General features: G+C 46.2%; 1 protein-coding gene across 1 annotated transcript in view; it reads left to right on the top strand.

Annotated features, from left to right (window-relative positions):
* The window catches only part of CRB1 (crumbs 1, cell polarity complex component), a 195,294-nt gene extending 178,501 nt beyond the window's left edge, over window positions 1–16,793 (top strand). Inside the window, exon 12 of the mRNA XM_021064482.1 lies at window positions 15,621–16,793. Coding sequence (XP_020920141.1) covers window positions 15,621–15,836 — 216 coding nt within the window. The 3' untranslated portion in view covers window positions 15,837–16,793. The remainder of the gene's footprint in view (window positions 1–15,620) is intronic.

The following is a 24,116-nucleotide window of genomic DNA, read 5'->3' on the forward strand; positions in this document are numbered from 1 at the left end:
AATCTCCAAGAAAATAGGAGCTCCTCTATAATGGTTTTGAAACTTAGTGTCTCAAAAGGAGTATTGAAAACAACTCTGTCGTTCTCCCGAGTTCTTGGAACCTTAAATCCTCTGGCGATGGATGAGGTGTGAAAGGCCTCCTTGGTTTACCCCTGGGGGGTCCCCAGCATCCGAAAAACATGATGAACTTCTTCGTTCAGGCAGAGGCAAAGGAACCCACGTGTTTGGGGAGCCAGGGATAAATGCTGTGGCTTCCAAAAGGATTAGCTCTTTTGACTCAGAAATTAGCAAACGGATGTACAATTTTTAATTATACATTTCAAACTCTCCATCAAAGTCAAATTGTGCTGATGTTAGTCAAACCTAATCTGGGCATGGATTCAAGAACCTGCTGATGGGGTAAAAAATACATGGAAACTTGTTAACAAGAAGTACAATTATCTACATCTCAGCAAATCATGCCAGCGTGTCATGTAATCTGCTGAGCTCAGGCAGCCCAGAGCCAATGAAGATCTTTCTTCTCTTCAGCGTTCGTATTTACAGTTGGAAGGAATACATGGCTGCAATCTAAGTGCTGCACCTAAAAAAGGGAGTTGTTGGCTTGATACTTTGTTTCCTGACACTGTGAAGCGCAGAGACAGTTACCTTCTTAATCATCGCCTGATCACATCCTGTTAAAACTGGAGGGTAGCACAGGGCTGTTGCATTCAAGCAACAACCCCGGGGGATTTTCTGCATTGTTTCCTTGTTGTGTGTCTTGATGGGCATGTTGGGGTGCGAAAAGCATAGGACCAAAAGTTGCAAATTATGCGTCCCTGTCTTTGTTCTCCTGCTGAATTTTTCAGCATCGAGGCAGGCACCGCTTCTAGAGATGGCTTATCCCCGAGACAGCAACTGTGTGCCAGGCACCTTCCCAGAACTCACAAACAAAACCCTTCCACCCGTCAGCCTACTTTGTTGGAGCTTATTCTGACAGGCAAAGTCCTAAAAAAATTAAACAAACACCGATAAGCAGGGAAGCCTGACTGATTGTATAAGTACAGTCCATAGCGAGAGACCTGAACAATAAAATAAGCATTATTCATCTCGCAGTGTGCAAATATGTCAAATAAGAGTAACTTAGCTGAAATTCAGGGCAGATTTGGGGTTACATCTGTATAACACTCTCCCTAGGTTGCATCTGTGCATAACTGAACAAACACTGACAACTTAGATACCAGATCTGCTGTTTAGCAGTGGTGTGTTACTTGGGACAAATTGCTTAAAAACATCTTTTAAATAAGGGCGGTGATCTCTGCATCATTAGACTGTTGTGACGATTAAAACGAGGTGGTGTGTCAGATGCTGTGGTGTATTAACGCCTTGGGTTGTAATTATGTTTCCTTTTTCCCTGTATACCACCTTTTAGTTCCCGAGTATTTTAATGAGTAATCTCATTGTAGAAAAAGGACCAGATTTCAAAAAGATGAATTGCCTGGGCCGCATGCACAAGTAACCAAAGACCTAGCTGCCCTCTCGGTAGTAGAAATAACAGATTTATTCCAGATTCCTGAGAAGGGGAAAAGAGCCCTAAAAATGGTAGCAAAGACATGTTAATGAAAGAGAACCGTGAAACTGTTGGCTGGAGGGCCAACCTCTAAGAACCTCTAAGAAGAAAGATGCTGCGTCATGTGGAGGTGCCTTCGCTCTGGGTCTGCCAGACAAAGAGGAGTGGTGGACGGAGGTGGGCCCTGTTGTGCTCTTGTTCTCTTCTGGGCGTTGGAGCCACGCCTTGTGTAGTGAAATCCTAGCAGATGGCTTCCTTTTACACCCAGCGCTGCCTGTGGAATATAAATGCTTCGCCTCACATCACTGGCCGTGCTGAGGCCCTGTGTTTAATCTGTGCTCTGTGAGCAGAGTGACCCTGAAAAGAACACGAGTGCTGAGCACGTTTGGAAAATTGGCAGCCATCCGCGTAAACAGAATTGGGGAGGATTTGGCAAGGCTGGTGACTCATCGTGGCTTTCTTCCTGAGGCTCTTAACACAGCCGTACCCCTGAGGACAAGTAATCTAAATGATGATGGGACAGAAAAGTTATAGACCCAAGGGAAATATTTTTTAAAGGGGGAAGAGGAGTGTTATCCTGGCGTCTGGGAAAAAGAAGCAACAAAACCAAAGAGGCTGGGTTTACGGTTGGAATTCTCAGTTCTCAGTCTCTTTGGGAGTTTCGAAAACAAAATTTCCATGTGTTTCCGATTATTTAAGTTAGGAAGGGACTATTCTTTGGGCAATGACTCCAAAATTCAGGGAGGAAAAGAATGTAAGTCATTAAAGTTTCAATATGACCCAGAATATGAGAAAATGTAGCAATCAGCAGAGATTATCCAGAGGAAAACCTTACATTTTGGAAAATTAATAGCAAGTTACAGAACTAAAATATAGGCGTTCCTGTCATAGCAGAGCGGAAACGAATCTGACTAGTATCCATGAGGACAAGGGTTCGATCCCTCACAGGCAAAGTCCTAAAAAAATTAAACACCGATACGCCTCACTTAGTGGGTTAAGGATCCAGCATTGCCATGAGCTGTGGTGTAGGCTTGAATCCCGAGTCGTTGTGGCTGTGGTGGAGGCCGGAGGCTGTAGCTCTGATTCGATGCCTAGCCTGGGAACTTACATATGCCATAGGTGTGGCCCTAAAAAAAAAAAAAAAAAAAAAAGAATTAAAATATAATTAAACGTATTTCCTGGGTTATCTCATTTCTTCTTGGAAAGGTCTCTGCGCTGGGTAGGAAACAGAGTATCTGATCTTCATTTTATTAAAATACGCGCTAAAAATTAGTCGGTGCCAAAAAGAGAAGCCGTGTCTTCATGTGGTTTGTCCTTTGAGCCTTTGTAGAGAATCGGCAGGAACTTTCAGGCAAGGATCTCCTAAACTATTATCTTAAAAGGTGAACATGAGCCCTGTGTTGGGGCACTTAGAGATCCGAAAGTACAACCGTGACCACTCTATTGTCTGATCTAATGGATAATAGGCTGTTCAATTCTATGCTACCTTAATACATAGAGATAAGGCAATTGTAGCTGAACTGTTTTTTTTTTTTTTTTTTCTTTTGTCTTTCTGCCATTTCTTGGGCTGCTCCCACAGCATATGCAGGTTCCCAGGCTAGGGGTCCAATCAGAGCTGTAGCCACCAGCCTACGCCAGAGCCACAGCAATGCAGGATCCGAGCCGCGTCTGCAACCTACACCACAGCTCACGGCAACGCGGATCGTTAACCCATGGAGTGAGGCCAGGGATCGAACCCACAACCTCATGGTTCCTAGTAGGATTCGTTAACCACTGAGCCATGACAGGAACTCCTGAACTATGTTTTTAAACTGCTAGTTAAATGCTGGTAGACTTTATTTCTGTCCCTCCAAGAAGGAATGATGTCTATTTCTCAACTGCCATGTAAACATAGCCTTTCTTCACTTGCATTTGGGGACACTGAGGTGGACTATGAGCAAAGCCAATAGTCATATTGACATTAAGGGGTTTGTTTTCATCCTGTAGATGTTTTACCAAATGGCTTGTTTGGGATTCAAAAGCCTGACTTCTGAACGAACTCTGGAGTTTTCAAACTAAATATTATTTTGATAAATCGTCCCAATATAAAGGTTTCTGCCTTTGCGGGTTGTAAGATAACCTGGTGTTTTAAGTGGCGACAAGCTCATGGACATTAGTAATTTTGGGATCTGACCAACCTCTTCAAGGAGGGTTCCTTGTTGTTCAGAGGAACCGAGTCTCAAATGATTTTGAAGAGGGGAGGCTGTGCCATGAAAAGATTCTCACTGCATCTTCATCTTCCATGAGGCCGACTTGAAACATCTGATTATGTGACGTCAACCAACAGTGACAATGGACCCAGCTACTTCCGAGATTATTTAAGCGAAGGTTCAGGGTAGAGACATTCATCCGTGAAACGCTGGAAGCAAGAGTGTTTTTCTTTCTCTGTTTGCTTTTTAAAATCAGAATAGAGTAAATGGCACAATAGATTATATAAATAAGGACCTCAATGACAAGCTGTCAAAGTTAAGGAAGTACATTTCACCTGGGTGACTTGACGCCACACTTTATCACCTGCGCGAGGGGAAGCCACTTTGAGTCTGGTCGATAAAATACAACCCCTGGAGCCGGGCCTGGGGTGAAACTGACATGGTGTGGTGGAGCCCGATGAGCTGGCATTCAGCTCTACTGGGGGCACAGCAGGAGCTGGCACTGCTGCCGTTGGGGAGGTGGATGTTTAAGCTCGCTTCGATTAATAAACACAGAGGCAGGTAGGTCACAAGGGACGATGCTGTTGGCCTTTGTGCTCTCCTAACCTAAGGCAGGTCTGAGGTAGAAGTGAAGCTCGTTATTCAAAAGCTGGATTTACTGCCGTCTCACAACTGTTGAAAATTAAACTACATGTGCTGCAAGTTAGGGGTTACTGGGGTATCTCATTATACAGGCCTTTTTTTTTTCTTTCATTTTTTCCTCCTTCTTCTGAGGCTGGAATCTTTGCTGAATTACTGAGGGATATATTTGAATGTAGACTTGGACCAAATAATTTTCTGATAAGTTGGCCATAAATCCTCTGTAAAATAAGCTTGGTGTTCTCAGCATATCTGTTAGCTTTTTGATCATTTTTATGGCTTTCCTTTTGCTGGTCAAATTATCCTTATATGCCCCCAAAGCCCCCCAGACATGGATTAAGTCGACACAAACCAATAGACCTTCATTACTCTGGCAACTGGTTCTGATTTGGGGCCCATAAATACAATGACACAGACTAGATTACCTTTGCCAAAAGGCCATGCGATAAGCCACAAGGATGTCAAGGATTTGGCATTCTTTTTCGTGCCTAATGTGAGAATGAATTAATAGCAGCTTTTCACTAGCTGAGCAAAGGTGGTGAGAAGGAAGAAGTCCTTTTAGGTCAAGAAGGATGATGCCAGGAGATGGTGAGCATGCCCCTGAATACCCACTGGGCCCCTGGCATGCCACACGGCTCTGGCAGGAGGGTTAGGGCCAGATATATGAGGAAACTGCCCAAGACGTGATCCGTGAATGTCCTAGTGTCCAGTGGGGGAGACAAAACCATCAATGAGAATGAGATTTACTGGGCAATAAAAGTAGAGAAGAGAGAGAAGTCGGACCTGGGTAGCAGAGGAACAAACAGAGAGAGAAAGAGAAAGCGAGGCCTGCGGATAGGGGGTCCAGAGGAATTCTCTTCACCGTAACCCTCATGTTTAAAAATATTACTTTTCCAACATTTGGGGGGAGGGGAGCGATGAAAACTAAAGAAAATCAGAAAAAAAAATAGTGCAATGAACACATATGTACTCTTCCTCTAGTTCATGGGTTTTTTTTGATATTTTCTCCCTTTCTCACCTCTGGATACACACATTTTTCTGCTTTATCTTTAGAAAGTAGGTTACAGACATGACACTTGACCCCTAAATATTTCAGCAAGTATGTCGTAAGAAAAAGGACTTCCTTCTACAGCCATGATACTAGCGTGGCATTCAAGAGGTTGTTCATTTCATATACGATCTGTATTGTCCCAATAGGATTTTTTTTTTTTTTTGATCCAGGTTACAGTCAATTGCCTTTAGGTGTAAACTGTCATGTCCTTTTAGTATCATTTAATCTCAGAAGTCCCTCTGCCTTTTTAACTCATTTGCTGAAGAGTCTCTTGCTTTTGAAATGACATATAAAATCAATTGACATACTCTTAAAGTCTACAGACTATGGTGATGATGGGGTAGAAATTCTCAGGAGGTTTTGGCTCTGCTTCACTGAGGTGAGGGAGAGAGCTTCCTGGCATGGAATCTAGTTGGGTGGATATTCGCCCGGCAGTGGGGCTGCTGCTCCTTCTCCACGTGTGACTCTGCAGAAGCAAATCCCCTCACAACCCCCCAGGCCTCGTTGTGCTTCTCACCCTCTTGACTTGGGTCATGCCGTTTCCTCGCCTTCAACACCTTTCCTTGGCTCATGCTCCTAGCATCTTCTTTGAGAAAACTGGAGGATGTCTGGAAGTCCACCTTCTCTCCTCCCGCCTCCTCTCACCTCCACGGGAACACCCCTCTCAGAAACTGTGGTCATCTGAGTAGCAGCCCCAACCCAGGCATCTTACTCCAAGGTCAAGTCTTTAGAGATGCTTGTTGGGTTGGCCCAGGAAGGAAGTTAGCAAAGCAAAAGAGATTTATGAAGGCATCTGAGGGGCAGGGGCTGAATTCGAGATGGTGCCAGCCCTGGCTCTGAGGAGGTGCTGGGCTTGTAAAGCACCCGTGGCGGGAATCTGTGGCTGGATGGAGTTCATGGCAGGAACTTGTGGCAGGAACAACGAAGAAGGAGGGGAAGGTCAAGAAAGGGTAGGGGGTCAAGTCCCAGGACAGGGCAATGAATCCTTGTAGGAGGTTAATCTATGCAGGCAGTTTTTTCCACAGGCCATTGTTTCTTGCTGCCCAAGTTGAGCCTCTGCCTTCTGGGAGAGGGTGTCCACAGCAGGTCTCCAGGATGAAGAGCCACATTTGGGCGGTGGGGGTGGGGGTCTGTCTCCATCCTCCTGGGAACCTATCAACGATGACCGTGCCTTTGGGTTCTGGAGGGGCAGGACCTGGCGAGCCACCCGAGACATTGAAGGCCTTCAGTAAAAATGATTGCATGAGAGGATGAATGCACGAGCAAGTGAGTGAATGTCACTGCCAATAAACTGCTCGGGCTGTGGAGCGCTCTTCCCACTGGAAAGAACTGAAGTGACCTGCTAAACAGAGCACTAAGCATCACGGGCCGCTGAGTCCGTAACGATAGATGGACCCCTCTGTGCAAAGCACTTTGTCCTGTTGGAAAGTTCCCATGCTCATCTGTACAGCCCTGAGGAGAGGGCTGGAGGTGGCCCAACCTGAGATGAACAGAGCAGATGGGTCAGGGCTCTTCTATAGGCTGCTGAGCCCTGGGTATCAGGTGTCCGTTGACACTGCGGTAGAGCCACACAGGCCCTGGAGGTCTGCAGAGGGCAGCTGCAGCCTGCTCCTGCTCTGAAAAGAGGGCAAGTCCAAAGAAAGATGTGTTTCAACCTGGAAAAGTGGCATGGGTGGGAGCGGATGGTTCCTGTTCCAGATGGGCCTTAATGACACCTGCTTTGCTGGAGGGCTGGGCATAGCTGATAATGACCTTGGCACAGAAATGGGGACAAATTCAAAAAGAGCTTTGACTTCAAACTTAGCAGCGTAGGCATTCCTGATGTGGCTCAGCAGTAACAAAACCAACCAGTATCCATGAGGATGTGGGTTCAATCCCTGGCCTCCACCAGTGGCTTAAGGATCCGGCATTGCTGTGAGCTGTGGTGTAGGTCGCAGATGCAACTTGGATCCTGAGTTGCAGAGGCTGTGGTATAGACCGGCAGCTGCAGCTCTGATTCAACCCCTAATCTGGGAACTTCCACATGTCACAGATGCGGCCTAAAAAGCAAAACATAAGTAAGTAAATAAAAAATAGCAGCTTAGACTTGCTATGGTTAGGGGCTGATATGGTTAGCATCCCTGGGCTTCCCAGCCAGGCAAGCCACCTCCTTTTCGTCTGTAGGGCTGGATGGACAGAGTCAATTCTGGGGCAAGAAAACAGCCAGAGGACAGTTTAACGACCCATGCCATAGAGTGTCCTAACCAGGGTTGCGATGGGATGAAGCTGCACCCTGATGGAGTTTCCGCTGTGGCGGGGGAGGCCAGGGACTGCATGGGTGTCACAGGCTCTACATGCTGGAGAGATGAAGCTGATTGCAGTGGCAACAGGCGATGGGGGACGCTCCCTGAGAAGGTGTCAGGAAGGATCATCTTGGGCCGTTGGAGAAATGGAATGTTCACGTCTACAGCGCCTGGCAACCCCCAAGCTAGGGTCGGCAGGAATGGCAGCAATTGTCTTTAAACAATTTACAAAAACGTAATGAAATCCGAGTTTGGGCTGCTGGGATTTGGTTCTCATAGGAGGCAAAGAGAGAGAGAATTTTTATTCATAAGGCTTCGGAAAACAGTTACATCCCTTCCACCACCTGCTCGAGGAGAGTGAAATATGGAAGCAGCGTCTCCAGACTTCTAGCTGCATCTGTGCTTCTGCTTAAGATCTGGGGACCTCAGTAGGAAAGAGCTTGGGAGCCATCAGAGCAGAGTTCCAGACCCAACGTTGGAGGCGTGCGCGGAGTCTCACTGCCAGGTCGTAGCGCTCACTGTGTTCACACATGGAGGACATGCTCAAGGATTACCTGCTGAATGCAGAAATAACTGTGTCTCTGTAGGACCAATGTCCCAGCGCCCCTCAAATCCCAGAGTAATTACGCTCTTTCCCTAAAAGCCCATACGTGTCACACTGGGGTTGGTGGTTGGCCGTAGTCATGGCCCCTGAAAGAGGCTGATGGCTTCAAGCAGGGCGGGAGCTCCAAACATGCAGCCTTATGCTGGATCCGGTTCCTTTTCTCATGCGTCCTCTGTGTGGCCACAGTAGCTGCCACAGCTGCTTGGACAAGGCCTCGCATTAGAAGATGCCCAGAGCCCTTCTGGTGCCTTGAACCACCTTGTGTAGCCCGGCTGTTCCATCTCCAGGCTGTCAAGACAGCCCCTAATCAGTAGAGTCGTAAGGAATCATAATTATGTGGGGAGAACTGATCAAAAGACTTTCTACAGATTCCTCCAGGGCCTGTGTTTTCTGGGAGAAGCAGAGCAGTGGATGGAAAGACAGGGCTCTGAGGAGAAAATGCTGCTGGGCTTGCGGTTCAGACACCCTTGGGTCCCCTGGTCCCTGCTGCTGTCACCTGCCCTGAGGGGACCTGCCCAAACCTGAGCCCTTTACTCGGTGACAGGAGCATCCCTGGCCAGGGTGCTGCCCAAGGCCCTCTTTCAGCTTCCCAGCTTCTCCCCTTTTAACTGCAAAGTGGACAGTGAATTTATGGTTGAAAACTGGCTGTTGCAGCAATATTCACTTTAAAAACAGAGTTTTGGCCCGTATTCAGTATTACTATGGAAACAGCTGTTTCTAGCAATTCACTGATAAGATACAGTTCAAGGACCCAGGTCTGTGTGGGAGGTTTTTTTTTTACCATCTACCAAACTGAAGACTTACTTGTTAGCATCGTAATTCACAAGCACTGTCCTCACTCGCTCTCTCCTTTTTTTTTTTTTTTTTTTTTTTTTTAATTTGAAGGGTGGGAGTTGAAGAGATGTCCTCATTTTGCTTTTGCTATACAGGCGGAAGGTAAATATTCTAACTGGCTTTGTAAGAACACCTCTTTAGAGTATTTTTTCCATTAATCACTAATGCCCCTAAGAGTAGAGGACACGACAATCCTACTTAGCTATTCCTGTAACACTGCGGTGCACGCGCACACACACACACACACACACACACACACACACACACGTTTCAGAAATCACTTATTGAAACTGGAATTTACCTATAATCAACTGGAACATCCAAACACGTTAACTTTCCATCGTAAGGTGTCTCCACACATCCAGACATTTTCACACAATTGACCTGTAAACTAAACTCAAAGCAGATTTGAAGGAAATCACTCCGCCCTAGTGTTTTTCAGAGCCAATTTCTACCTCCCAACTTTGCTGCTGTTTTCAACCCCAAACATACTTCCACTGATTTTACAAAATCCAAGGGAAAAATTTTTTTAAAAATATGCACCAAAAATGGTAACTACAGGCTTGGTCCAGAACTTCCTCATCTGAAGTCAAAGCTTTACGGCTTCACTGCTTTTCACCTGGAAATAGGAAGTCACGTTTCCTGAGAAGTCCTATTATTTGCGGGCTTCTTCCGATGTGTTGGTCATTTTCACATTCTTCCGACTCAACCCTAAATATTATGACAGGCAGGACCTGGTGCTGAGAACAGACATGGTCTCACTACTTCTTCCCAGACAAGCCAGCACGTTTTGTGTTTTCAAAATCAGATGAACAAAATCAGCAGTCAGCTAGTGAGACAGCGGTGGGCCCAGTGGCCAGATGGCTCGGGCCCCTGTTGGCTCTGGCCGGGTGTCAGGTGGCAGGAGGCTCCGGCCTGCCCCTTGGCCCCCAGGCTGGGCTCTGAGTGCCAACACATCCCGGGAGCGGGAGGCATCCGGTGGGAGTTCTGACGCCCCAGCGGGACTTGGAAAGTCAGTGGTGGGAGGAGGATCAATAAACGTGGCCACGGGGACTGGGTCCCTTTCTGATCCTGCCCCTGCCCCTCCCTCAGAGAAGGATGCTCCGAGGATGCTTTCAGAGCAAATGCATCCTGCCTGCTCTACAGGGGGGCAAACAGCAGAGACACCAGTGGCAGAACTGGATTCAAACCCATTTCTGGCTGTTTAGCAGGCGCATTCTGTTTCCCTGGAAGAAGCACTGGTTCCGGAGGTTAACTAATCATGTTCCAGTCTCAGGTGACAGTTTCCTCTCAGAATGTCCCCCTGTCTCGGGTCATATATAGGTCACGGCCAGTCGATGTTTCAGAATGAATCTTCTATGGAAAAAAAAAATGAAGCACCTATTTATTTTCTGCTGCAGCTAAAGCATGCTTTAGTTCACCGTCATCACCGTTTAATCAAGTAGAGGATGTTCATTTAAACAAGATGCGAACATAGAAATACAGAGATTGCAGCATGAGCCTTGAGAAAATAACTTTGCATGGAATTTTTAATTAATGTGGGGTATACCTTTTCAGAAAAAGGTTGTTCAAAAAAAAAAAAAAAAAAAAAAGGGTTGTGCAAGGTTAGAGGCCCCACCCATCCACACAGGCCTGGCCTTAAACTCACGCTGGTTTTCGGGAAGGTCCACACTTGGCAGTCAGTTCATGCGTCGTAGCAGATTCAATATCAAAAGACCCGTTCCAGGGCTGTGTATTTTAAGCACGGTTGAAGAAGAGCAGAGCGAGAAAGGCCTTTCAACCACAGTTATTCAAAAGCAGAGGGCCCCTCCAGGGGCGATTTCAAAACCCCGACTTCCTCTGCTCCCCTCCAGGGCTCAGGGACGTGCTCTATTTGATAAAAGCTGTATCTGAAGCTCGGAATGGCAATATTAGGTTTGTAGGTTGGCTCCTCGGTGATAGCGCCAGGCGTCGAGGGAGTTCTAGTTCATCCTTCAGAAGTAAATAGAATCAGGGCGGTGATAAATTGCATCTTCCTGGCTGCTCGTCTTCTCCTGGGTGGAGACTTAGCTAGGCTCTTCTCTGTGTCCTTTGCATCCTCTGTGTGTCTTACGTCCATCCTTGCAGGTCGAAGCTGGGATCCAGTGTTGCGGGTAATGAGCCTGAGTGTCTGGAGGGGCAGGGCGGTGGATCAAGCCCAGAGCCTGCAGGGACAGGCTGAGCCTCCCTGGCTTAGCGCACTTCCGGCGGTGGGGGCTGCTCTCAGGCCTCAAGCTGGCCCTTCTGTTCTCACCACATTCCGAGAGCAGAGGAGCCTGCACAGACAAGAGCTTGGTTCCTCGCAGGTCCCAAGATATGTGAAGCAGATCAGCTCTCTGGTTCCGCCAGAACTGGGGTTCCAATGAGAACTCGGCACCTACACCCACGACGCACACCCCACCTCCAGCTGCCCGTAGCAGACGAGACGGTCTAGGATGTACTGGCTTCCCCATGGATTGTTCTCAGGCTGAATGAGAAGAGCCTAGGAACGTTCATAAAACAGAGGCAAACCAAGTGTTTCTTCTCTTCTCTGTGTGGGTGTGGACCCTACCCCCTCGCCCACCCAGCAGAACAGCCGTTCACTCCCGAAGACAGTGTACTGGGCAGATGAAGAAGCATTCAGCATCTAGGCAAAGAGTGTCACACTCTCTAAAGCCCTTGCGAGTCCCAGACTTGAGCTTTCAAGGCCAAGGTCTACGACTGTCTTCATCTTTCCCAGCCCACAGGTGTCCTTACAGATAAAGGATGTCATTGCCACACAGTATGGCTGGAGAACCTGACCTCTAGGTGTGCGAAACCATTTTTTCCCAAATGACTGAATTCTATGAAACTCCATAGGCTTTTCTCCAATCACTGTACAACTTATAATCCAGAATCTTTTGCAGTAATGTGTAAGTGGAGAATGGAGTGTTGTTTCTTTCTTTCTTCCTTCCTTACTTCCTTCCTCTTCCTTCCTTCCTTCCTTTCTTCCTTCTTTCCCTCCCTCCCTTTCCTTCCTTCCTTCCTTCCTTCCTTTCCTTCCTTCCTTCTTTTTTTGGCCACACCCATGGCATGCAGAAGTTTCCAGGCCAGAGATGGAACCCATGGTACAGCAGCAACCCGAGCCACTACAATGATAGCACTGCATCCTTAACCTGCTGTGCCAAAAGATAACTCATTTCTTCCTTTTGAAAACATTTTAAAATGATTTTTATATTTTCCATTATAGTTGGTTTACAGTGTTCTGTCAATGTTCTACTGTACAGCAAAGTGACCCAGTCACTCACACACACACACACACACACACACACACACACGCACACGCACGCACATGCACGCATTCTACTTATTTCTCTCTAATAGCCCCACAGCCCTGCATGTTGTCCAGGTACCGGACACTAGCTTCTCCCAACCCGAACTCATCCTCTTCCTGTGCAGACCCGGGTCTGCTCCTGAGCGTCTCACCCCAGTCGGTGGGACCCCCGTCACACAGCCACCTCCTGTGGTGCCTATCCTCATGCCCTCTGCTCCTGCCCAGCCGCACACAATCCGACATGGAGGGACTCCGGCTCTGCAGTCTCTCTCAGCCTTTTCCCTTCAAGTCTCACTCCGCTGGTAAATTTAGACCCAGGTCATTTCCTCAGGACTGATACAACCAAATCCTGTTTCCTCGGCCTCCAGCCCCACTTCACTCTCACTCACCCTCCACCACGTTCATAAAACACAGACAAAAAGACAAATAAATAAATAAAAAATAGAAAGGAGTTCCCCTCGTGGCTCAGGGGATAACGAATCTGACTGGGAACCATGAGGTGGCGGGTTCGATCCCTGGCTTCTCTCGGTGGGTTAAGGATCCGGTATTGCCGTGAGTTGTGGTGTAGGTCACAGATGCAGCTCAGATCCTGCGTTGCTGTGGCTGTGGTGTAGGCGGCGCTAAAGCTCAATTAGATCCCTAGCCTGGGAACCTCCATATGCTGCGACTGCAGCCCTAGACAAGACAAAAAGACAATAATAATAATAATAATAATAATAATAATAATAAAACACAGACCTGCTCATATCATGCTTTTGTGCAAACATCTTCACTGGCTCCCGCTGACCACAGGACCAAGTCTGAATTTTAATGTGGCTTTCAAATTTCTCTTTCTTTCTCTCTTTCTTTTGTCTTTTTAGTGCTTCACCCATGGCATATGGAAGTGCCCAGGCTAGGGGTCAAATGGAGCTGTACCCACAGCCTACGCCATGGCCACAGCAAGGCCAGATCCAAGCAGCATGTGCGACCTTTACCACAGCCCACAGCAACGCCGGATCCTTACCCCACTGAGCAAGGCCAGGGATCGAAACTGCATCCTCATGGTTCCTATCAGATTCGTTTCCGCTGAGCCACAGTGGGAACTCCCGCTTTCAAATTTCTTATCAAGATTCATTGCTTGATCACTGTCTCACTAACTTTTAAAGTCCTTTCCCTATTTAAATACACACATCTGTGGACCATATACCTTTGGTCACTCTGAATGTCTTACTGTTTCCCCAAACTCTAATGACTCTTCTATAGCCTTGTCCTTTTATTTCACATTGTTTCATCCAAATAGAATTTCCTGCTTCAAATATTTGAATGTCCATTTATCCTTCAAAGAATAATCTCATGCCTCATTCTTTTTTATTTTATTTTTATATTTTGGTCTTTGGGGGGCTGCACCTGTAGCACATGGAGGTTCCCAGGCTAGGGGTCTAATCGAAGCTGTAGCTGCCATCCTACACCACAGCACAGCAATGCGGGATCCGAACCCTGTGTGTGACCTACACCACAGCTCACAGCAACACCAGATCCTTAACCCTCTGAGCAAGGCCAGGGAGGGAACCCGAGTCCTCCTGGATCCTAGTCGGGTTCGTTAACGGCTGAGCCACAGCAGGAACTCCTCATGCCTCATACTAAATTACTCTACCTGCCCCTATGTGGTTCATTTACGACACAATCATAACATGAGTCTATCATGGATTGTGATTATTTGTGTATGTGTGTGTGTCTTCCATTTTCCCACCCCCACGATCTGAGCTCCAAATTTCAAACCTTGGTTTATCTTTGTGTTTTAATTTCCAGCTCAGTTAAATGTTTATAGTGGATGGCCAATTAGTATGGCTGAATGAATGAAGAAACTGAGGAGCCAGAACAAGGCTCGTGGGGAGTACACCTAAGACAATCTTCTGGAGAGATATGGAATTACAGGATTGTGTTAATTACATGGTTTAAACCAAAGCATGGTGAACAACAACAGCAGCAAAACACTAGGGAGAATGAAGTTATTTCAAATTCCCTAGGATGTTAAATCCAGATTCCATTTATAGGAGTACCTTAGTTATGTAACAAGGACTGGGTCCTGGAGAACGAAAGCTAAACAAGAAGGGAAAGTAATTTACTCCTGCTTTTACTCACCCTGACAGAAATATTTCTTTGAAAACCTGTTAAAAATTCAAATAGCGGAGTTCCCATGGTGGCACAGTGGAAACGAATCTGACTAGGAACCATGAGGTTGTGGGTTCGATCCCTGGTCTCCCTCAGTGGGTTAAGGATCTGGCGTTGATGTGAGCTGTGGTGTAGGTACAGATGTGGCTCAGATCTGGTGTTGCTGTGGCTGTGGTGTAGGACAGCAGCTGTAGCTCTGATCAGACCCCTAGCCTGGGAACCTCCATATGCCACAGGTGTGGCCCTAAAAACCAAAAAAAAAAAAAAAAAAAAAAAGAGAGAGAGAGAGAAATTCAAATAGCAACTCCTTCCTCGTCTTCAATATTTGTGCAACCAAATCAGCCTCAGGCTACCTATTGTGAAAAAGTGCTTGGCACTTGACCTTAAACCAACTGCCGTGTTCAAGGCTCCTTCCACCTGGCTTTCTCCACCTGCGGTTTTCCGTTGCTAGAGGTTTGGTTCACCGGGGAGCTCATGTGCCTTTACAGCCATTCAACTGTCACATCGACTCCAAATCAAGGTGATCATGGGGAAACCAGCACATGGCCGCCCATCCTGTGTCTTGCAATCTTTCCCATGAGACCCAACTAATTTGATTTCCTTCTGTTCCCAAGGAAAGCTGTAAAACAACCATTCTTTCAGGGTAGAATCAGAACCTGAAGCCAGGGAGCTAAGAGATGATGAATGACACGTTTCAATAGGTGCAGAACTCCTTTACGCTGTACATGTGGGTTCGACTTTTGACCCTGACATCACGCGAAAGCTCTCAGTCACTGGGGATTAGACTCAGAGCAACATAGTAGATGTTTCCTGCCTCACTGTCTGCCCCCAGTTACATAGTCTTGGTCACACAATCTGGGAACAGGAACACTTGGCTTTCCTTGCACACCTGGATCTTTCTGCAGCACTAGGTGGTGCCCGCGCTTTGCTTGGTTTTCATCCCAGAGTGGTCCCCTGTGCTGCCTGTTCTCCGTGGCTCTGTGACTTACATGGCATTTATTTCCATCCTTGCAGCTGGCAGAAGACTTGCTCTCGGAGGTGTTCGCCGCCATCGGTGCAGTGACCTTAGCCCTGTTGTTGATCCTCTTTCTGGCAGTGGTTGCTTCCGTTGTCACTGCCAACAAAAGGGCAACTCAGGGATCCTACAGCCCGAGCCGCCAGGAAAAGGATGGTTCTCGGGTGGAGATGTGGAGCGCGATGGCTCCCCCGGCAATGGAGAGGCTCATTTAGAACCATCCAGTCTCTCGAGGAACCGTGAACAGGATGGCTGTACGTGCGTGTTTCTCTGACGTACCTGGAGACATCAGTTTATAGGTGGGAAGGATGCTGAACCAAGGGAAGGATCCCTTTGACCACCATGAAGACAGAGATGTTGGCAGTGGTTCAACTTGATGCCACTGTTTTATTTCATTTTTGTCTTTTTGCCATTTCTGGGGCTACTCCCGTGGCATATGGAGGTTCCCAGGCTAGGGATCTAATCGGAGCTGTAGCCACCGGCCTACACCAGAGCCACAGCAACGCGGGATCTGAGCTGCGTCTGCGACCTACACCACAGCTCATGGCAACGCGGATGTTAACCCACTGAGCAAGGGCAGGGATCGAACCCCCAACCTCATGGTTCCTAGTGGATTCGTTAACCACTTCGCCATGACAGGAACTCCTGATGCCATTGTTTTATTGTAGTCTGCTATCCAACCACAGAACAATGTTTTCTTGTGCAAGTAATTTCAGCCTCATAAATAGCACAAATACCTTCCAGAGGACACTGTCTTCTGGGAGACACTCCAGTGCCTGTCTTTACAGTCTTTACTCTTTGCAACTTGGGGACATGTTTTTAGTTTGCCCATTAACTGCCAATTGCATTTTTGTTTTTTTAACAACAGAAACTATGGAGAAAAAGAAGTACCTGTCTTACTCTTGCCATCATGGGGCAAGAGGCTTTCATTTGTACCTCTGAGGGGTTGTGCCCCTTTGTCTTTGAGTCACAGATTTGAGAATGCCACAGGAATGACCTGTGTTTAAAAAGCGACTCAATATCCACAAATAAAATTGAAATGTGGTTATTCTTCATCCTGGGGTTTTGTGGTTTGTTTTGCATTTTACAATCCTGCTTTTGTGTGTAGCATTACATGTGGCAAAAGTAACTTCTAGGAGCATTGGAAGATCCTTTTAACTAAATCTTCTCAAACATTCCATTTAAGGTCATTGCTCTTCATAAGGTTTGCTTACAGTCAACACACTTCCCTAGACAGAAAAGAAGATAAAAGGAAACCTCAGATTCTCAATCTAAAAGGCCGCTGCTTTCCTTCCAACTGCTTTTTGGTGAGTGGGTGTCAAACAGTGACTTTGTCTAAAGTTAAGAACCCCAGCGTAGGGCAAATGCACTTTAAGGAATATGTGTGTAAGACTCTCTCTGTGGCCAGGAGGGGAACTATTGAGTCTTCTATTTGTTTTTGTTGTTGTTGTTGCTTTTTAGGGCCGCACTCACGGCATATGGAGTTCCTGGGCTAGGGGTTGAATCCAAGCTACAGCTGCAAGCCCACACCACAGCCACAGCAATGCTGGACCCAAGCCTCATCTGTGACCGATACCACAGTTCATGGCAACATCGGATCCTTAACCCACTGAGCGAGGCCAGGGATCGAACCTGCGTCCTCTTGGATATTAGTTGGGTTCATTACCACGGAGCCACAATGGGAACTCCTTATGTATGTGTGTGTGTGTATATATATTTTATCCAAAGATGTGGTTAGAATTTTATATGTTTTTGAAATGCATGTAACATGCTACTAAAGTAGCTTATAAGCAAAAATTTTAAATATATGCACATACATTTTTGATACATGCTCCAAAAGTTAATGATGTGAACTTTTTTTTTTTTTTTTTGCCTTTTCTAGAGCCACACTTGCAGCATATGGAGACTCCCAGGCTAGGGGTCTAATCGGAGCTGTAGCCGCTGGCCTACACCACAGCCACAGCAATGCGGGATCCAAGCTGCGTCTGCAACCTGCACCACAGCTCATGGCAATGCCAGATCCTTAACCCACTGAGCGAGGCCAGGGATCAAACCTGGAACCTCATGGCTCCTAGTCGGATTTGTTAACCACTGCGTCATGATGGGAACTCCTGACGTGAACTTTTATATCGGTTCTAGAGCAATCTGTCCTCCTCAATACCCGAGGACATCATCCTGGAAATCACCTCTCTCCCCTCCACACCACCAGCCTCCCCACTGTACTGGGTCATTTGCACAGCACCAAACGTCCTGCCTCTTTCCTATGGTATAAAATGACCCTCCAAATTACCCCTTCTCTCCCTCCCTCCATTTACCATCGTGCTCCTCTGAACCTTTTCAGCAAAACCTCCATAAGGGGGTTTTCTATATTCTCTGTCTCCCTTTCCTCTCTTGCTGTTCTCTCTTGAAATCCAACTAATGCGGCTTTTCTCGCACCACTCCATGAAATAGTTCGTGTCAGGGTCACCAGTGGCCACATGGCCAAACACAATGGCTTGTCCTGGGGATTCGGCAGCCTTTGAAACAACTGTATCCTTCTCCCGAAACACTGGCCACCCAATGGGATGCCCTTCCATCCTGATGTCCCTCTTACCCCCACCATCCAGCCCTTCTCAGTCTCTTTGCTGGTTTCCCCTCATCTTCCCTGATGGCCACTTTATTTTTCTCCATACCGCTCATCACTACCTGACAAGTCCCATACATTTTTTGCTCTCTGATTCTCTGAACTAGAATTGAAGTTACATGAGAGCAAGAACTTTGTTTTTTTTTTTTTTCCTTTCCCTGCAAAAGCCCTCCCCTAGAGCAGACCTCACATAGGGTAAAAACACAATCAGTATTTTCTGCATAAGCGAACAAATAATGAACGAATGTTGCTTGTTGTGTGTACCTGCCACCAGGAGCAAAATCCACACGTGCCCAAGATTTGTGTGAGTTGTCATAGATGTTCTCCTAAGCTGTCACAGCTCAGTAGCCTAGGAGTGTCCTCATCTTCGGCTTTCCCTCAGCTTCTGATATTGCTTTAAGCATTTGCCCAGGAAGACGGCTGTCTCCAGGTGTCTGCAGGCGGAGGCTGTCATAAGACATTTTCTTCACTTTTACGTCCTTCTAGAGTTACGACTTCTAAATAGGGGCTTATATGGAAAGGGCAAAAAAAGCTCCTGCATAAAGGACAAAACTAAGTAGCTGACTTAAAAAAACTACAAACTAGGAGTTCCTGTTGTGGTTCGCCGGAAAGGAAACTGACTAGTATCCATGAGGATGTAGGTTCGATCCCTGACCTTGCTCTGTGGGTTAAGGATCTGGCATTGCCATGAGCTGGGGTGTTGGTTGCAGACACAGTTCAGATCTGGCATAGCTATGAGCTGTGGTGTAGGCTGGCAGCTGCAACTCTGATTGGACCCCTAGCCTGGGAACCTCCATATGCTGTGGGTGCAGCCCCAAAAGACAAAAAAAAAAAATCACAGAGAAGTTGGTTCCATTGAAATCAACAATGGTAAGAAGAAAAAGATAACTGTCAATGGTAATATTTTAAAGTTAGAAAAGCTGTCTAGTCAATCTAGCTATTCGCCCTCTTCCAGTACCTAGTTTATAACAGAATCCACATTCAGGTATATATATGAATGAATGTATGCAGGTATGAATAAATGAATGATTCCACAGGGACATGCCCCACATAGGGGGTTACTTACAGACTGACCAGCAAGTCGATTCTGCATCTTTGAATGAGCTACCTAAACCATGTCTTATGTGGAATGCTTCCAAATTAGCCCGATGGCATGTTTGTACTGAATTATCTTTAAGACAAAGCTCAGCTTAAGTAGAAACGTCTCTAGCATCTGCATCACCATTGGGGTGCTTGCACATCGTGTATCCTGGCACTTTGTGTTTGCTTGGTGTCCAAGGTGGAGGAAACAGTTGGAGCCTGTTTGCATCGTGATGCTGCCACCCCTCCCTCCTGAAGTGGGTCTCTGCCTTCCCCTGAGTCAGGGCTGGCCTTGTGACGTTCTTTGACCAACAGCATGTCGTGGAAATGATGCTAGGTGCGAGAGGCTTGCGGTGGTTTCCTTCCTTCCCCTGGATGACAGCCCTGAGCCTTCCATGCCGTGAGGTCTGGCATGAAGGTACCACGTGGGGAGCAGCCCAGCTCTGCCAGGCTCCCAGCCACCTTGCCTGCTGGAGGCAGCCAAGTGGTGACCCCTGAAAGACTAGCAGAGGCTCGACCTAATTTAGCCACAGAATCACAGAGAAATAGTCAATCATAGTTTGAAGCCACCAAGGTTTTTTTTTTGTTGTTTGTTTTGTTTTGTTTTGTTTTGTTTTTCCCCAGCAAGCAAGCAAAGTCTTTATTACAGGAAAACAAACAGCTCCCAGGACAGCTGGGAGGGGGAAGAAGAGGCCCCCCCATTGTCCTATACGGGTTTTTTTAATCCCTTAAAGATAGGGAAGGGGTACCAGAAAGATGTGGCTTTCTCCCACTGGCCTTGCCCAGTTACCTGTATCATTCCTTGTCCAACAGGGATCTTAGGGGTGGAAATGCCCCATAAACCTCATGGTTTCTTTGCCCTTTTCTTCCCGTAAACTGAGTCACAGGGGATTAGAGATTAATGTCCATTTGGCTGTAGGTACACTCCCTATAGTAAACAAGGCCTGTGGGGATGTTACCCTCTGGAGCCCTTAAGCCACAAATGTTCTTCAATGGCCACATCAAAGAACACATCGAAGCCCATGCTCCTACACTGACTCCCGGAGTTATTATTCTGCCTCAGTCCCCCTGTCTAGAGTTGGAGACTCTAAATGCGGGAAAAGGGACAACGACCACTCTGACTCCTTCCTGCTGACAAGGGGTGTCATCAGGGGAAAGCAGTTAGGTCTCCACTCGTGGGACAGAAGAGTGGAAGCCACTAAGGTTCAGGTGGATTTGTGCACGGCTGTGGATGCCTGGGACACACCTGTCCATACCGTCAGGGCAAACCAAAGCCCGAGGGGAGATGCTGGACTCCTCTGACTCTGACTCCTCTGCTTCCAAAATTCCGGCTGGGCAGCCTTCGTCCGCAGAGTAACAATAACTGGCCTGATAGTAATGACAGCAGACAGGTGTATGCAGACTTCTCTCCCTGGGAAATAAGTGAAGATCAATTCAATCCAACCACGATCCCGCAGGCTGGGGGCCCTCCTCCGGGCACCACTGTCTGCAGGCTCAGGGCTGGGGAGCCAAGGGGACACAGCTGCCCAGCCTCCCCCTTCTCCCCCCGCCCCGGTCACACCCCTGCCGGCAGCCAATGGAAGAGGCACGTCTGGTGCGTCTGGTGCGTGTGTACAAGGAAGGACAGGAAGGCTCCCGTAGGCGCGGTGAGCACAGAGAGAAGCAGGAAATGACAAAGAACTGTTATTGAAATCAGCTTTCAAAGCTGCCCCATTTCCCGCCGTTCCGTTACCCCCATTCAAGAGGCCTCCATCTGAGATAGAGGGAGGTGTGGTCCCAGAGTCGGGCCCTGGGTAGCACGATTATTATCATCACAACCCGTCTTAGCTGCAGCCTGTGAAGAGCAATTGTCCTAGTACCTAGAAGTAAGACTGGAAGTCCTCCTTGCAATGAGCGTTTCCATTATTACGATGCAAGTGGACCCTTTGGAGAGCTCTTGCTAAGGGCCAGGACTCCTTAGAGCTGCACTCTGTGTATCATGGCTCATTTAAACCTTAGGACAGCTCTTTGAAAGAGGAACTCTTGTCCTCACTTTAAGAGCCTTCAGAGACAAAGAAACATAGACTTAAGCTTTTTCTCTGTCCCATCCAGGTGACGTGAACCTAGCCTGAAAAATGGGACTCATACCTTGAACTCATAGGCATAGTATAATAATCATTCGTGTAAAACACGTCCTGCAGATAGCCCACTGTGCATAGCATCTCCTGCAGTTATTCACATAAGGTGGAGCGTCCGGGGGACAAGCAGAGGTGACAGTTCCTCCTACGTCCTACTTCATCTGCCAAACTAACCCTTCCCATCCATCTTATAATGTAGTTGTAAAATAAACAGATTTTTGCAAAGAAGGATGACTTTTTATGTCATTCCCATGTCTCACAATTGGCCCCTGTGATGGCAGTCACTTCATCTGTAAGATGGGCACCACCTGTAAGAGCATCTGTGTGTTCTCAAAATTGCCAGAAAATAACTCAAAGGTCCCAGGTCTCTCAGTCCCCCAAACAACTAATGATAAGAATGAGGGAAAAAATTTTTTTGCTTTACAGAGACGACTTAAAAAAACAACAACAACAAAACAACAACAACAACTCAGCCTTTTAGGATGACTCCTTAAACCTCTTTTGTTACAGGATCACCATCATCTACCATCACCAGCAGCAAGAAAGACTGACCCATGTGTCTTGGCTTAAGTCATCCTTTTGATGATGATTAGCCAACTTCACCTGGTTTTGTGCTCAGCAAGGGTAGGATTCAAATCATGAAACGTTCCTTAATTCTGGAGTGAATATGACCTCTCACATTTCAACTGGCTTCCAGCAAAAGTGCAGCTTTTACTGCTGTGCATTATTGCATTGACTAGTGATGACAAAAAAATGCATGTTTCCAATTTAAGCCCATTCTTCCATGATTTGGTACCCAGGCTTTGTTTTATGTGGTTCCAGAAACCTGGGGACAACATCCATCAAATATATATGGCAGTACCTGCCTGAGGACAGCTGCTTTAAGAACGAGCCATGGGGTCTTTTAATATGTTGGGTGACAACCTCTCCATGAAGGCAGCTCCCCAATCTACCTCTTCCAGCTCTAAAGAGCACCTGTTGAAGGTGTTCGTGGTTTGCAGCTTGAGGCTCCAGCATTGAAGTTTTTTCAGGCTAAAATAAAGCAAACACCAAATGGAAACGAGTATAAATGTTGTAAAAAGTCCCCAAAGCATAAGTACTCCCTAGGGCTGTTGCAATAGCTCCTTATATCTGGATTTGGAGATGTCGTAGGTTAACTTATTCAGTGACGTGATCAACATCCAAAAGCCTTTTACCACCTGGGGCAGTTATCCACAGATACCTTCTAGGTGAGCTTCCCCATAACCGAGATCATTCAGAAGCCTGATTTTGTCAGGCTAGTCCTGTTTCCAGAAAGAAAAAGAAAGAAAGAAAGAAAGAAAGAAAGAAAGAAAGAAAGAAAGAAAGAAAGGAAGGAAGGAAGAAAATTGCTCTCTATTTGAAGGATTTGGGGATGTTTAATTTTGCAAAAAGGTAAATAACTAAAGAATAATAACCAAAGGAGGTTTAATTTGAAAATACTTTATTGTCTGGAAAAATTCCATTAAGCATAACTCTTAAGGTTTCTTTTATGAGGTTCCCATAATTATTAGGTCCAGAATATGGATATCCCACATGAATCCAAGATCAAGTTTCCCTAAAAGTCTTTGTTACTCTTCAAAGGTGTTGGTATTTAATTCTCCGATAGAAGAAAAGCCAAAGGTTCTCTTGACTGGGTGATCTGAATAGTAGTACATAGATTTCAGTTCAATATCCCCGCCCTGCCACATACTAATTTAGCTTGGATATTGAATCTGCGGTAATAGTACTTAAGTGTCCCACTTTAAACAGGAGCAAGTAATCAATTTCATAATTATGAAGCATCTGAAGCATCCAGTGACCAAAATCACTGACTGGGAGAGGTACCAATGATGTCAGCTTATTTAGCCTTTGGTAGAATGTTATGTCTTTGGTAGACTGGGAGGCCTTGCCATGGGGGGAAAAAAGAATAAAGAAAACATTGTTTTCAATTAGAAAGTAAAATATGATATGTCAGATATTGTCATCTGTTTTAGTAGAAGCTACTTTAAATCATTTGAAATGAAAAACAAATTAACTCCAGTACCTCCCTCTTGAAGAAACCAGCCAAACACATCCATGAGATAAAATGACATTTAGTTAGGTTTAATGGAGTTTCAGTAACTCACACGGATATTGTTTTGACCTACGGAATGCATTTCAGTAGATCTAACATCTGCCCTCAAGGGTTACCAGTTCAGAGATGAGGCGGTTTTAAAACACTCAGAAGGGCTATAAAAATAAACACACTGTTGCCATGCACAGTTAGTCATCAAACCTGAATAATAAATATTCTCAATTTGTTTTCAAGAGGATGATCGGGTCTCTTTTCAGAGGCTATGTCTTTCTGTGTTCTTTGATCCAGAAATTAAAAGTAGGAATGATGAAACGAGGTGAAAAATATTTCAAGGTGGTAGATCAAGTCTTAGTTCAGAATTCAAAGTGGAGCCCAATAGTGTTTAAGATGAAATTTCATCAAAAATAATCACCTTGCCTGAAAGCCGGTGCTGACAAGAGACCAAAAAGCCTTCACATTATTTAATCCATTACATAGACAAAGTAAAAAACAGATTATTGAGATGCTGTGGTATTTTTTCATCACTGTTACAAGCTAGAGTCACAAAATTCAGCCCTAAAATTCAGTTTATTTTCTCCTAAAACTAGAGCAATTTCTTTTG

Source organism: Sus scrofa, chromosome 10 (genome assembly GCF_000003025.6).
Source record: "Sus scrofa isolate TJ Tabasco breed Duroc chromosome 10, Sscrofa11.1, whole genome shotgun sequence".
Lineage (NCBI taxonomy): Eukaryota > Metazoa > Chordata > Mammalia > Artiodactyla > Suidae > Sus > Sus scrofa.